Source organism: Lonchura striata, chromosome 32, assembly GCF_046129695.1.
Source record: "Lonchura striata isolate bLonStr1 chromosome 32, bLonStr1.mat, whole genome shotgun sequence".
Lineage (NCBI taxonomy): Eukaryota > Metazoa > Chordata > Aves > Passeriformes > Estrildidae > Lonchura > Lonchura striata.
In genome coordinates, this window is record NC_134634.1 from 4,919,537 (window position 1) to 4,934,148 (window position 14,612).

The 14,612-nt window shown below is 40.9% G+C and overlaps 1 protein-coding gene across 4 annotated transcripts; it reads right to left on the minus strand.

The window, feature by feature from the left end:
* On the minus strand, window positions 1–14,583 carry PLAT (plasminogen activator, tissue type). 4 transcript variants are annotated; one of them, XM_021535920.3, is made up of 15 exons: window positions 14,451–14,583; window positions 11,914–12,148; window positions 8,488–8,589; window positions 7,472–7,511; window positions 6,937–7,068; window positions 6,433–6,546; window positions 5,892–6,066; window positions 5,229–5,320; window positions 4,791–4,965; window positions 4,362–4,447; window positions 3,738–3,933; window positions 3,115–3,251; window positions 2,886–3,026; window positions 1,323–1,471; window positions 1–477 (listed from the first exon to the last, which is right to left on the minus strand). In XM_021535920.3, exons 3-15 carry the CDS (start codon window positions 8,566–8,568, stop codon window positions 319–321), a joined length of 1,677 nt encoding a protein of 558 aa, XP_021391595.1. In that variant the 5' UTR covers window positions 8,569–8,589; window positions 11,914–12,148; window positions 14,451–14,583; the 3' UTR covers window positions 1–318. The 4 variants fall into 4 exon arrangements, with proteins under 4 accessions (XP_021391595.1, XP_021391596.1, XP_021391597.1 ...); XM_021535921.3 differs by lacking the exon at window positions 11,914–12,148; XM_021535922.3 differs by lacking the exon at window positions 6,937–7,068.
* Window positions 14,584–14,612: the final 29 nt, after the last annotated feature.

The following is a 14,612-nucleotide window of genomic DNA, read 5'->3' on the forward strand; positions in this document are numbered from 1 at the left end:
TTTAGCTGCTAAAGAGATGCATGATCTCTCTTGGTTTATTCACTCATGGCCAGAAATATTTTTTTATCATATTTATGTGGTTTGATGCAAGATGAAAGTTTGGTGATGCTGGGGAAAAGGATGATTAACTTCTAATAACCTGTAATAGGGAGAGTCTTATGAGAACATGCCCTTCCCACACACTGCAGTTTGTCCTCCTGTTGTACTAGAAGTCATAAGCATCTGGACAAACAGGAAGCCCTGTCAGCACACTTAAAGCACCCAGAAGGAAGCTGTGAGGGCATGGTCACCAGATTGGAAAGGGTTCATTTTTCTTTCTCAGAGTTTCATGGTGTCCTGAATCCAGTCAAGATAACGAGTCACATTTGTATAAACACCAGGTATGTCTTTGCGGCCACAGCCTATTCCCCAGCTGATGATTCCAATCAGATACATACGATCATCCTTCATACAGACCAGAGGCCCTCCAGAGTCGCCCTACAGAGAAATAGCAGATTGTTATTAATCTCTTGTTTTGGTTTTGCATTGCTTCCCCCCCCCCCCTTTAAGGGTGCAGTAGTGTTTACAGAAATACCCTATGTAGTATGCTCACAAATCAAGAGCTCTTAATAACAGTGCTTTTACCTAAGTCACTTTTATGTTCCAGACTCCCTCAATGCTACTCTTATGGGGAGAGACACAGAAAAATGTAACACTAAAGTGTCCAACTTTGTATGGAGCTCATTTATGAAATGCAGATAAAATATTGAAAATAACAAAGAAAGGAAGGCCTTTATTCAAGTTATAAAGATCCAAGGGGTTTTATACTGCTGTGTGTAACAGTAAAGCAAAATTATTAAATAGCTGTTTAAACAGAAAGGATGTGGACTGAATGCACGCCTTCCTTTTTCCTCATGTCATTGCCCTCTACCATCTTTCAGCCTTTATTCTCCTTTTTTCTACTTTTCAGTTGAGAGGCACCCCCTTCCTTCTACAGAACCTCCTGCTGAGTGTTTTGCATGTTCACATAACAGAAAATACTAGGAAATGTTGGGGTGGATTTTCCTGTTCAGTTTTGTGGTATTTCCTGTATTTGGGATTTTCAGTCTGTGTTGCTCTGGTTTGATTGCTTAAATGTTCCCTGCCTTCCCCTGTGAGTGGTGGGGGAAGAGAAATAAAAGAGAAGCCACCAGTTCTGTTCATGAAAAGTCTACTAGAACTGCCATGTAGGCAAATGCATAACTTCTTTAAACTATTTTCTGAAGCTTTCTGTTTTGTTAGCTCAAAGTACAGAGAAAAGAAAAAGAGACAAGGAAAAGAAAAAAGAACAGAGTTGTGTTTACCTTGCAGGCATCATCAAGGTTCCTTGTGTCTCCTGCACATAGCATATTGTCTGTAACTGTCCGGTTGTCTAGATACTGTGCTGTGCACCGACTGGCTGGGAACAATCTGACATGGCCTTCCTTCAGGTTCTCTGAATAGAATGGAGAAACTGGAAGAAAAATGACAATATAAATACATATATAAGTCTGTGTATGTGCATATATATGTTTTTTAAAAGTTGCAATTCTGTTTCCATAGTTTAGGGGAGAGTGAACAGAAGTAGCTCTGTGGCTAAACTAAAATTTCCTTGCAAAAGGGTCTTTTTCTATCTTGGATGTTCTACCTCAGTAATCAGAACAGCTTAAATCTAGTTGAGAAACAATACTGTTTTTTCAGCAACCTAGAGAGGTTTATGCAGGCCCCAAATTAAAGACTGCCAGGTTTCTTGGGTGGATAAGTCATCTTTGCATAGTTACATCAATCAAAGTGAAGTCACGGGAAATGTCTATGAAAACACCTTAACTGTATGAAACAGGATCCTAACTTTTTCGTATTAGACTTGCACTAATAAAAATTAGATGTTTTGTCATACATGATACTGAGTAACTGGTATGCTTATGTTGGAATGGAAGAGATTTGGGCAGTCAGTTTTGGATAGTGGTTTTATTCTCCTGTATAGCTACAATTGCACAAAACTGAAAGCTGGCAGGATTGTTGTTATTCAGTAGAGTTTTGAATTACAGTTGCAGCATCTTTTCCCTCTCAGAGTTTATCCTGTAGTCCCTGTAAACAATGCTGAGGACCAACTTTAAGAGTACTTTAAAAATACTTTAGGCCCTCCTTACATGCTGTGTCTTTAGGTCTGTTCCAAAACCCCTATGGATCCAAACTCTGATTAGGTCTTGTATGATGGATGCTTTACAGTTTTTGTCTTACTAAGTTTACAAGTTAGAGAATTTAAAGAAAATGGAAAAGGAAGAAAGTAAAATAAGGGCTGGGGTTTTTTTGTTTACTTTATAAATACAGGTCTGCCTGTATACACTTTCAGACAGCTTTTTTTTTCTGTTCATTATAGTTCACTTTAAAAACAATTTAACCAGATTTTAATGTATATCTGGGATTGTTATTTCTTTAGCTTTTTTTTTTTTTTTGCTAATCTCTGCATAGCCAATGTCTCTTAGAATAATGCCTCAATCTGCAACTATATGGTGTATCAAGGCTTGACAGAAATGGATTTCTGTCCAAATTACAATATCTAAATGTACTGAGTTCAGCAGATGTGGCAGCCCTGATTGCAAATCTTATGTCTCTCCTACCTTATTCATTGTGCCATTTTGTTTTTACTTTTGTACTGTGGAGAGTATCAAGGAAGACTCTACTACTGACAGACCAACCCCTGCAACTGACAGAACTGAGATGAATAACTTACAGCAACACTTGATTTTGAGTAACCCCTATGTACATTTTGTAGTGCTCATACAAGCCAATATGATACGTTATGCATTCAGTGATGCTAAAGGCTTGAATTCTTTGAGAGTAGAGGACTCAAGCTCTGGGCACATAGACTTACATTTTCTACTTACATTCTTCATTTCTGCCATAACCAGAGATCTCACATTCAGTCCAGTCAGGCAGCTGCAGCTCTGGCATGGGGAGGCAGGCTGTGCGGACAGTGCCTGTTTCAACAGCACAGTCTTCTGCATCTGAGTTCAACTGCAATAGAGCTGAACAAGGAAAACATATCCCCACTTCATTAATCACAAATTTGAGCCAACCATGACCTTCCAGTCATAGAGTCAGAGAAGTTCTTACCAATATCATTGTTGAAATTTTCTGAGTCAAATCTCTGATGCACAGTGTAGTTCTTCACTTGAAACTTCTGTTCGTTTTCCTCGGGAGTTGCTCGGGAAGTCCTACCCAGCACAATTTGCAGCTGATTTGTACTAAAGCTGAAGAAAAGAGAGTGTCTATTCCTGTGTTTAATGGAGTGGACCCTTCCCTTGAAGATGTGCTATTGGAAAGTCTGCTTATTTTAATTTATTTTAGATCTATTACTAGTTTGTTACCCAGGCAGTTTGAGTTCAAAGTAACTTATTTGCCTTCATTTTTGTTCTATGTGCTAACAGCCATCAGGGCAAAGCTCCTCTGCCAGCCCCTTGCTGTTCTTAAGTTTCAGATGGTTCTGCATTGTGTATTGAAAACTCTGTTCTTAAAGCATCTGGTACTCTCCTGTGGTACCTTAATTCCATCCTGCTACTTTGCCCAATTAAATGCCTCTCTGTAATGCTCAGCACAATTAGCTATAATCTTTAGTGCAGACTTACTGGGATAAAAAGGGTTTTTTTTCCAAGTCTTATACCCTTCCAGTAAAGCTATACTGAATGTTTCTGTTTTCCAGACTTTTTTCCCCAGATAGTACTGAATCTTCAACTTACCCTTCCTCAAAACAATGAGCAGCTGACAAAACCCAGCAGGAGCTGATCAGAATTCCTCCACAGAGGAAGTGCTCTCCAGGCACTCGGTGATACTTCACAAAGATGGCAGCTTGCCACGGGTGAGCCGCAATGTCTGCGTAGGAACCACCTTTAATCCTGTACTGGCGTACTCCGCGCTGCCGTAAGCCACAGGTGGCTGTGGATGACAAACCCAAAAACAGGTTTTTTGTTCAGGCACTCTTGCTTTGAGTTAGGGTTAAGAGCCTCCTAGTCACCAGTCCATGCTGAGGCAGCCTGCCACAAACTGTTTAGTATTTGACTCATCCCTGTTTCCTAGGAAACTTGTATTCTGATTTGAAAAATACAGTAAGGAAACCCTGCCTTTCCTGTTCTCCATTTCTGCAATTTTCTCTTCTGGCAGACCAAAAGGCACTTCTATGAGAGTGGAGCTACAGAATCTCTTTCTGCTCCAAAATGGTTTTCTTGTTTAACTCCAGTTCTTTTTTAACTGGAAGATGCCTTTTTTTTTTTTTTTTTTTTTCCAGATCTTATTTTAATACAGATGACATGCAGGACAGTAATGCTTCAAAGAAAGAGAAGAATCAGGAATGCTGGTATCCTTACAGCAAGTAGGCACATTGCAGTACTCCCATGTGAGCTGATTTCCTTTCAGGACATGGCACCAGGGCTTACTGTCATTATCAGGATTCCTGCAGCATAGGAGAGAGAAGAGCTATTTTTATTATCAGATCTGCAGAGAGTATGCAGAGAGCTAAAGATGTCAGACTGCGACCCAAGTGTATTATTTTTGATTTTTCTAGAGATTCAGAGGGCCCTAAGGGTATATGAAATTTGCACTTGTGGAGTCTGATCTTAGAGAAGCATAAATAGGTCAGGTGGAATAAAGTTACTACTGGGAGTGAGTTTCACTGTCACTAGTAATGTATTTCTTGTGCTTTACTAATCCATGTAAAAGACTAGACCCTTGCCTTAAGAGTACTGCAAGGCAGTTTGATGTTTTTTTTTTTTATTATGCTATAACCAACTACATACCTGCAGAAATTGTGACTACCAAGGCCCAGCTGATAAGCATCTCTTCTCCAAGCAGTATACAGCTTGTTGACAAGGATTCGAGAATTCCACTTCAAACAGGTAGCTCCAGAACTGGTAACACTGTGGCTGCCGCGGTAATCTGTACCTCTTCCAGATCTGCAGTTGATGTTCCTAACTTCAGTAAGAAAGCTGCACATTAACCTATTGATGTGAACCTGTCAGTTCAGATAGAAATCCTAGGGGGGATTTCTATCAAGGCATCTATATATTACCTCTACATATCTCATTCTCTCAGTGTCATAAGTACTAAAAGCCTAAATATGATATGGGAGTCTTAACATTTTTAGGCTACAGAAATAGTCCAAGTTCACAGAGAACCCTTACATATGCAGTGAATAATGGAAATTCCAAAGTCTATTCCCTGTACCCTGCACGTACCTTTTGAACAGGAGGGCACACTGCAGTGTTCCCAGGTGTACCTTCCCCCTTTGTAGATATAGCACCAAGGTCTGGAATCCTCATCTGGGTTTCTGAAAGAGTTACAATATTATGCATTATTATAAAGCTATTGCCAATAGTGACATACAGACCTTCTGCTTTGCTAACTTAATCCTGCTCTGCAGTGAAGATGTGGACTGAACTGTCAGAAGTTGCTAGAATTCCTATTTTAATTTTAAAACTAGAATACATTGAAGTGAAGATGAGATGGCAAGTAGCTAGCAGGAGTGGACAGCATGTTTGTGTAGTTAAGGTCATGTACAGGAAACACAATGTTTTTATGGTTTTGACCAGGATTTGAAGCAGTAGGAAACTGAATTACAAATGGAGTTTAGGGAGGGCTGGGAAGGGGTAAGGGAAAGCCTGTGGGGTGAGCGATACTTGCATTTTGTAGTTTGCCATAAACATCCAGTCTAGGAAGATCTGAAGTTCAGATATATCTACAGATGTTGCAGTTACTGCTCATGGGCTGCACAGTACCTGCACCTGTGCAGAATGTTCACTGCTTGAAATCAGACTACAGCAAGCAGCCATTATTTTGCTCCAGGCTCTTTGAATGGGCTGATTCCTGTGGCTCTGACCTGTGTGCCATCAGCCCCTCACCTGCAATAGTTGTGATTGCCCAATCCCAACTCAGCAGCATCCTCTCTTTGGCCACTGTACATCCAGTTCACCAAGCCATCGCTATTCCAATTTAAACATTCAGTTCCACTCTCTGTCATGCTCCAGGTACCCCTATATGTTACTCCAGTGTCTTTGTAGCATTTAACTTCAGTATCTGAACAAAAGGGAACAAAATGTAAGGACAGCATCCAAATTCTTTCCCAGACAGTTTCCCAAGTCTCTGTTCTGTTTAAACTTGGCTCACGGATATCTTGTCCAGTAAGTCAGTGAAAATGCTCTGTCAGGCAGACTGTAAGTGTACATGAAGGTCTTCAGTTGTACAATTCACAGTTTTATTAAGAGACACCAAGAAAAACCCAGGTGTCTTTAAAAGTTCTTTGGTTATTCTAGCTTTAGAATAAAAAAAGACAACTTATTAGAGAACCTAGCCTACAGCAGGAGCTTCTGGGTGTCTCATCCTTGTGCACTGCATTGCTAACATCAATAGCATTGCTCACAGCAGTTGATGTGATATACTCACCTATTTCACACTGCTTCCCTGAGAAACCTTGGTGGCACTGGCAGATGAAGAGCTGTGGGGAATAATATGCCTGTGAACATTGGCCCCCATTGTAGCATTTATTTCTAGTGCAGACTGTGGAATAAGCAAAAGCCAGGAAATACTGTTAGATTTCACAGAAGCAAGAAGCTGGCAATGTATACACATTTTCCGTTTTCCTGTCAATCTCCTTTAGCCTATTCTGTTTTTCCCTACCCACCTGGTATTGCCATGTTCTTGCAGCCTTTTTATGTCGTGCTTTCATTCTTTCTTTGTTTCATTTTCTCCATATATTTTATTAGACTTCCTCAGCCCCATGCCCACTCTCACTTAGTCCTGCCTGAGACAGTGTACAGTGTTTTCATTTCTATCCTCTTCTATTCCCAGACAAATTTTCTGTGCAGTAACTCTGACCATGACTGTGGAGTTTTTCTTTAGGATGATTAGATGGACAATCACCATTTCCTTTTTCTTTGTCATACATACCTCTGACAGGCACAGTGCGACAACGACTCCAACCACTGTTGCACCTACAATATTCTATTCTGCTCCCTGAAAGCCTCAGCCAGGTCCCCCTGTGTTGATAAATTTCTGTGGATGAATTATCTGTGCAAACAGCTGTAATCAGAGAAAGGAAATCCTCTTTTAGAGATTCAGGGAAAAGACCTGGCTGAGCAAAAGGATTCCCTTCTGTTTCCAGGAGAAAAGTATCTGTGATGGGAGCATCTGTCTCATGGGTGGCCCTTTTTCCTTCTCAGACCACAACTGTCCCATCTCTCTCTCTGCTATGCTGCCAGATGTACTATTCCACTATTGACTACCCTTTTTTTCTTTCAGGAAGAGCAGAGGGAGGGGAAAACTTTGTTGTGGACGGTATTAATGGTCTGGTATTTTGCCTTCTGAATCTCTCATCCACATAACTGTGACAAAAAGCTTTCAGGCTGTTTCTTCAACATCATTCACTTTCCCCTCCTATGTTCATATTGCTCCAGCTAACATGGTTTTAGTTAGCCTGGCTTACCTCTAGATCTGGCTCCTCGTTTGAAACGCATGTGTAAGCCCTGCAAGCAAAGGTTAATTATGTGAGTAACTGCTCTCTTAAAAATATGAGAGAACAAGTACCTTTAAAGAGTCAGTCTTTTTCTTGAGGGCATATAAATCAGGGAAGCTCTGAGGAACTGTCTGCCCTCTTGTCAGACAGTCTGGTGAAAACTGCCTCTAATACCTCAGTATAAGTTCCTAAGAATTGTAAACATTTAGTTGCCATGGATTACCAGGTGATTGCTTTTCATCTGAGTGATGTGAACTTGGGATGTGTTATACTCACGTTGTGTGTGAAGTCATTATGCGCTCTTGGGGCATTGCAAATGCTAACTAAAGCTTGTCAGCTTTCTGCTATTTGAAGAAGGTTCAAGCAAATTCCAAAGTAAAGTCAAACACCAGTTACTTTTGCTCACTGACATGCAGTTTCCCCATATGACTTTGCAGCTTGATTATCTTTTAGAGATGTATTTCCTGCAGTCAATTAAATGAAATATTTAGCATAAAGTTTTGTGGAAGAAACCAATTTAGAAAGCTTCTTTGAGTAGGCCACAAAAGAAAGAAGACAAAAAAGAAGGAGAAAGGGAGTAAGCATTTTACAATTGTGTAGCATTTACTCAAGCTGTGTGCAGTGTGAGGCTTAAAGTGAGGGGACAAGGAACCATTGATGTCCAGTTTTAAGTGAGAGTAGTGATGAAGAGGATGACCATAGAAAATGAAAGGTGGGTTACAGTGGAATTCTTATTAACAAAAAAAGGTGACAGTGAATAGATACATGAAGAATATCTGGAGAAGACTTGCTTACTGACATGAAAACCAGCCAGGATAACACATAACACATCCGCAACAAAAGGTAAACATTTATTCCTCTGATTTCTAGTGAGCTAAGCAGATTCTCCTTCTGCCTGATGCAGACAGCTGGAGTCAATGGTAGGGAAGTGCTGCTGAAAATACAGGAAGATGGCAAGAGAATTATTTGATGCATTAGCCTCTTACCTGGCACTGGGCAGTCATGATTGCTCCCATCAGCAGAAGGACACATGGGAGTTTGCCTTCCATTTTGAGTGCTTTCCACATCAGTTCCAAATTTCAAAATATCTGTCGAGACAAAAAAAAAAGATGTTGAAAAAACGAGTTTTACAGTGTGAACAGAGTTCAAGGTGTAGCCTTAAATGAAAATTTTAAATTACAGAAGTTCTTTTTACACATTTTCAACCCATCGCTTTTCAGCTGTCTGGTCTAACTATCCTGGTCTTCCTGGGGAAATTGCCAGGCTGGACCCAGATGTGCTTTTACTTGATAGACTTAGAAACTCGATAAGCTAAAGCACACTCTTTTATGTCTGGAGGAAACTGAGAGGGTGTTTCCTGGGGAATAAGACAGAAGTAAATTTCAAGCACTTTTTCCCTAAATTGCAGGATGCCAACAGTACTGTGTGCAGTATTAGAGAGATGGGCTTGTCTGATGGTGATTTGAATGCGTTGATTGAAATTCAGATTACTGACACCTACTTAAGAGATTTCTTGCAGAGACACAGACATCTGCTGAAGGGTCAGTAACAGTGATATGGTAACAGTAGTTTAAGAGGATTTGCATTTTTTGTATGACTGCTGCTTTGAGTGAGAGTGAAGGCTTTGCTCTTGTGTAGAGGATGTGTAGGCAAAATTATTTTGCTTGATGATAGGTGGGGACAGTACTGCTGTGTGTCTTATAAGCCTTTAGTTTTTACTATTATCATATGCTTTTGCTAAAAAAGGCAGAGTATGGCAATGGTCTGGCAGGCTAGCTTTTGTTATGATAGTGTCATTTATTTGTTGCAGCATCTTTCTGTATGTCACTTCTACGCAGTCACAACTATAATTATCCCCCCTAATCCTTTCAGCAGCTTTACAGTTCAAAGCCCTCCTCAGTCCACCAGGAAGAGTTTCTACTTTCTCCAAATCAATTTACATAGTCTGACTCCTATATCAGTACTCTTGGGAGAGAACTTTCATTGATCCCTAGTGGGAGATTGTGAAGGTGTGATGTAGTTGTGGTGGAGCCCCCCACCTTTAAACAAGTCCCACACCAGAAGTCCATTTTCTCTCTTCCTTTTAAAATATGATACCTCCTCTACAAACCAAGATCTGGGAGTGTGATACAGTAAGCAGGCACAACAGGCAAGAAGATACAATTTAATTTCCAGTCTCTAGGATTGTCCTGAAGTTCCAAATATTTGAAATAATATTCAGGCACTGTTCCCACACTATCACCTGTTTATTGTCTATGTTATATGCAGAAAGCTAACCCAATTAATTTGAGAAAACTACTACTTTCAGAAATCATGAACTCAGACTCTATTTATATAAAGCCAGAAAAGGCAGCTGGATAACAGCTGCTGAAATTGAAGTATGATAGATGAGTCATAAATTGGGATTCAAGGCTAGTATGGAGAAAGACTCTGTGGTTTTTTAGTAGTTTTGTCATTTGGTTTCTTTCATTGTCTGTTTTAAAATTTGTTCAAAGCAAAAGGCACAAATAGTCCAGTTTCTGAAGCAGAATCAAGAATACAGCAGGATAATTTAGGATGTGATTTCTCATCCTCAGGCTGCAAAAAGATGGGACTTAAGCTGTGAGTCAGACTAAAAAGATTCCCAAGAACATCCTCCAAGGACCTTAATTACCCAATGCTTTATCTTTGAGTCACATATTAATGATAAAATCCTTAAAATTTGGCACATATCTCAGTGATTTGTATTGGTCTGTAGATTTCACAGTACAGTTTTTATATATTTTCAAGCTATTTTCAGCTCTTAGGAAACTTTTTGCATTGTATGGCACGCCTTTTTAAAAATGGTACAAGTGATTTTCAATTAATTGACTTTCAGCATTCAATTTCAACTTCAATTCAATCTGAACTAAATCAGTAGCATTCCCAAAGTCAAAGTGAATGATCTGAACTGCCATCCAGTTGCTTGGTTTCTGCCATAACCCTGCGTAGTATCCTTACTCCGTGCAGCTGTGGTTCCATATTACATCTATGCAGGCTTGTGTTCTGAATCCCACAGTAGCAATGTTTTAACTTGCTAATTGTTGGTATCACAGGTGATCTTTGTTGTTATCTGTGGAAAAGGCTTGAAGTTCTTACAACTGCAAGAAACAGAATTCTGGTAGCTAAGGCGTTTGTTTTCAAGAAAAGCTTTGTTCAGTGAAACTACTTAGATCACAGCTGAGCTGCCTTGTTAGAATTCCTGCCTGGGAAGCACAGTAAAGAACTGTTGAGACCTTATTTCTGAGGTACCTGCTAAGATGCCCCAAAACAAGACAACATAAGGGGTATTTTTGTTTGTTTTGGGTTTTTTTTTTTGTCTGGGAGGACAGCTGGCCTAACTGATATCTTGGAAGAAGTCCTACGTACCTGAAACCAGCAGGTAGTTTAAACTTAAAAATGTCTTTTTAATACTTTCTTTGCCTGGAAGACTGACATGAGGAGTCTCTATTTAAAAAAGCACCTGCATGGCTTAATCAAGTTCAACTCATATATTCATCTGTACAAGTAGGTTCTAGCCATACACAGCAAGTGTTTATACTGCAAAATGCTGTAGATAGTCTCTCTAAAGTGGTTTTACATTAGATGTCACATCCTGTCTTCCACTGATTTCTGTTGCCCCTGTTCAGGCTATCTTAGCTTATAGCGCTGCAGCATTTCCCCCACCTCTTCCTGTCCATCCACTGATAGCTGCTGTCCCACTATGCATGGAAAACTGGTAACAGATGTTGCCATACATTTATTTTCAGTTTTGGGAAAGGTACAACTTAGGCCAGTCAACTGGAATGAAAAGCCGTCAAATTGAAATAATTTGACTGTTTGAAAAGTATGCTTACAAGGCTCCAAGCAGAAACCGGCAAGCAGTGTGCATCTGGTAGGCCTCTCAAAAATACTAGACCAATAAGTCAAAGACCTAGATGTGATGTTCTGACATTTTGATTCTACACTTTCAAATACATTAGGATAGAACACTATATTATACCTTAAATTTGTCTCTTTTTGCTGAAGCATCGTCAACAGGAACACTTAAAATCCCACATATTAACCTATTATTACTAACAGCCTAAGCAGTAATAATGTAAGCATTATCTTACCTATGTGGAATAAGACCTAAAAAAGAGCTGTCACTTATCAAATGTGAACAAAAAGGCATGTCAGCCCTTTCCCTGGAAAGCTTCAGCTTTCTTGAAACAACTGAAAGTTAGCATCTTTACCTACGCTATGAATTATTTCAAAAGCAGGAAGGCAATAGTTCAGTTAGTTAACTATCATGGTACTTCATTTATTAAATTGGGATTTATTAAATAATAATATTTAATAGTATTTAATGACAATGCCATTGATGTTGAAAACAGGAAATGCCCTTTTTGAAACAGGTGCAGAGTAGTGCCTACCTTTTTGCTTTTTCTCTTCTGTAGTCTTGATGATTTTCTTTCCAGACCAGTCTGGGTTTGTGTTTCCTGTGTCTCTGCTCTGATCTCTCTGTCCTACTTGTAGCACCACTTGAGGGGGTGGAGCGTGCTGATGGAGCTGGGCCATGGGGCGTGCTGTCCGCATCCCACCCCTTCCCGAGCATCTAGGGGATGGTCCAAGCAGGCGGCTGGCATCCGGATTGTTGGGGAGGGAGCCCTGTGCAGGACGGGAGGAAAGCTACTTGCTGGAATGCTGCTGGATTTTACAGCCAGTTTGTTTTGTTCTTTCTCTTTTCCAGTCAGAGAGCAGATTTAGTTCTCAAAACAATCTCTTCCCCATTGAATACCTTATTGTTCAATGACAAAATAGTATGTATCCCTTACAACGAACTGTCCTGTCCCATTATACTTCTAGGAGTATGAATGAATGCACAGCTGTATTATTTATAATATAATCAGAAGTCTGCTGTATGTAGACTTAGTCCTAATAACAAGAAACTCCTGTTTCACACACAAGTGTAGTGTGCTGTGTTCCTAATGAAAATGTTTGGCAGATGTGAGAACCACAGCCTTGCTCTGGGGTCTCATATGGTGGTGAAATTCCTCCTCCAACCCGTGCTTCCAAAGAAAAACTCCACAGGCTTTAGCTGTTCAGTCTCAAGGCAGTTTATTGCTAGTTATCTAACAGATTATGTTCTTGGACTGCGGCTATTTGATCAGCGGCCTGGGTAGAGGCACACACACACCCTGACATCCTCTCTATCTGCTGTCTTCTTCGTCTCTCTCCCCGCCCAGGGCTGCTGCTATCTTTTATATGATATATTACGTATTACATGTTTATAGTTTTCCCCCAATACCTACTACCTATATTACAAAGTGCTTTTCTACTGTAAACCAATCTGTGACTGCCAACATGACCAAGAACATGGAGGCAAGGAAAAAGAAGGAGGAAGAACAGGATCAGCCCACTTTCCTCCATCTTAGAACTTCTGACCCCCATGTACAAAGTGAAAACCCCCCTGTATATGTGCTAAAACCCCCCTTTACAATACTAAAAAAAAATTCCCCTCTACTTTGTAATTACTTTTACTATACTATCTAACCTTTTGTGACTGCTTGTTCCACCTCCAAAGCTGGCAACTCACCCCATGGCCCCAACTCAAAGTTACAGCTGTTTTTCAGCTGTCTGCCAGGGTCTAGAATGCCTCTGACTAAGGCTTGGAACCTCTAAAAATGTTTGAGAGACATTTTGAGTTCCCACAGGCAGAGAGGCCTTGACCCAATTGTGGAGCAAAGCATGCCCTGAACAGAGCCACAGGAGAAGAAACAGGGGAGTTTTCAAGTTAAATGAGCAAAACTTCTTAGAACTTTAGATACAAATAAGGAACAGCATGTTGAGGGCCAGAGTTAAATGTTCACTGATATTACTCACCCTAGAAAATGAAGATCTACTTACCAGAATGTGGTCATGAGTATTCAGTTATCAAAGCGTGGCAGACAAATGTGATTAACTTAGGGCACTGTTATGAAAACAGTCATTGCTGCAATTGTTACAGTGATGAATGTGTCGTACCTGCTTGGAACTGATACACTAGCAATCAAGCTCCTGACAGAATCTAGTATAAGATGTAAGAACCAGTATGTGGAGTGAGTGACTTCTATTTTAAGAAGCAGGTGCATAGAGACCTCGTTTGGAAAACACAGCACTGGTTATTTTGCATAATGGTAAAGATGAAACACCCGTACTCTATCTGTGTGGAGATCTATGTCAAGATTATAAAATTTATTTCTCCAAGAGTCACAGTGCTAGTGATAACATTACTGCCATAAATCTGATGTGTAGCTGCATTTGACTGTTTCTGGAAGGGACTTCCAGTTGTTGAGATTGAACACTGCTGAGAGAGCAGGGGCTAATTTATTTTATTTTTTAAGATACTAGCCATTTGATTTCTAGATTAAGGATGCTAACAAACTGATGGCCATGGGGGAAGATTTCAGAAATTACTTCCTGGCTTTTCAGAGCTTAAGGACAACTATAATTGTCTACAGACTGTGGTGCCATTGTAGGGCTTAACATATTTTAGGAAAGCCAGCAATAAAGTGTCTGCTCTCTCAAGCACCACCTACTGGATTTTCTCTACGTTGATCCTTGGGATAATTTCAGCAGGACTATTTAATGGCAGTGACGAAGTGTGACAGCATGACATCCCACAGTAGGCCCATGTCACCTCGGCGGGACCCTCTCTGGCCGGTGGCTTTGGCAGGTCCAGCGCAGGCGACTGGAGTTGTGGCAGATCTTGGAGAGCAGTTTCCACCCCCGTACTGTTGTGCATCTTTGCAGTGGTATTAAAGCAACTCACGCCAGCCAGCCCAGAAGGAAGAAATAGCCAAACCCGATGTAAAGCCAGAATAGCGCTTTGGCTCGGGCGGTGCGGTGGGAAAAGCAAATGGTGCGTTCCGGATTGGCAGATCTTGGAGATGCTGCGGGCAGAAGACGGCAACTCTTTAATTTTACTTACACAGTCCACGAGCTGTTCTCGCCTCTCATCCCGAGCCCCTGACTCCACGCGGTATCGCGGCCACGGCGATCGCGACTCCGCCGTTCCTCGCCGGGGCGGCCCCGAGCGGGCCGAGCGCCGGCCCGGCGCGGCCCCTGGAAGGGCGGGCGCTGGCGCCGGAGC

Excerpts from the sequence above, each read along its gene's own strand:
- PLAT (XM_021535921.3), bottom strand. The coding sequence starts at position 8,568 with ATGTGGAAAGCACTCAAAATGGAAGGCAAACTCCCATGTGTCCTTCTG. Across the intron at positions 6,067-6,432 it reads AGGGAAGCAGTGTGAAATAG|ATACTGAAGTTAAATGCTAC; the intron begins GTGAGTATATCA and ends CCTTTTGTTCAG. Across the intron at positions 3,252-3,737 it reads GCTCATTGTTTTGAGGAAGG|CTTTAGTACAAATCAGCTGC; the intron begins GTAAGTTGAAGA and ends TCTTTTCTTCAG.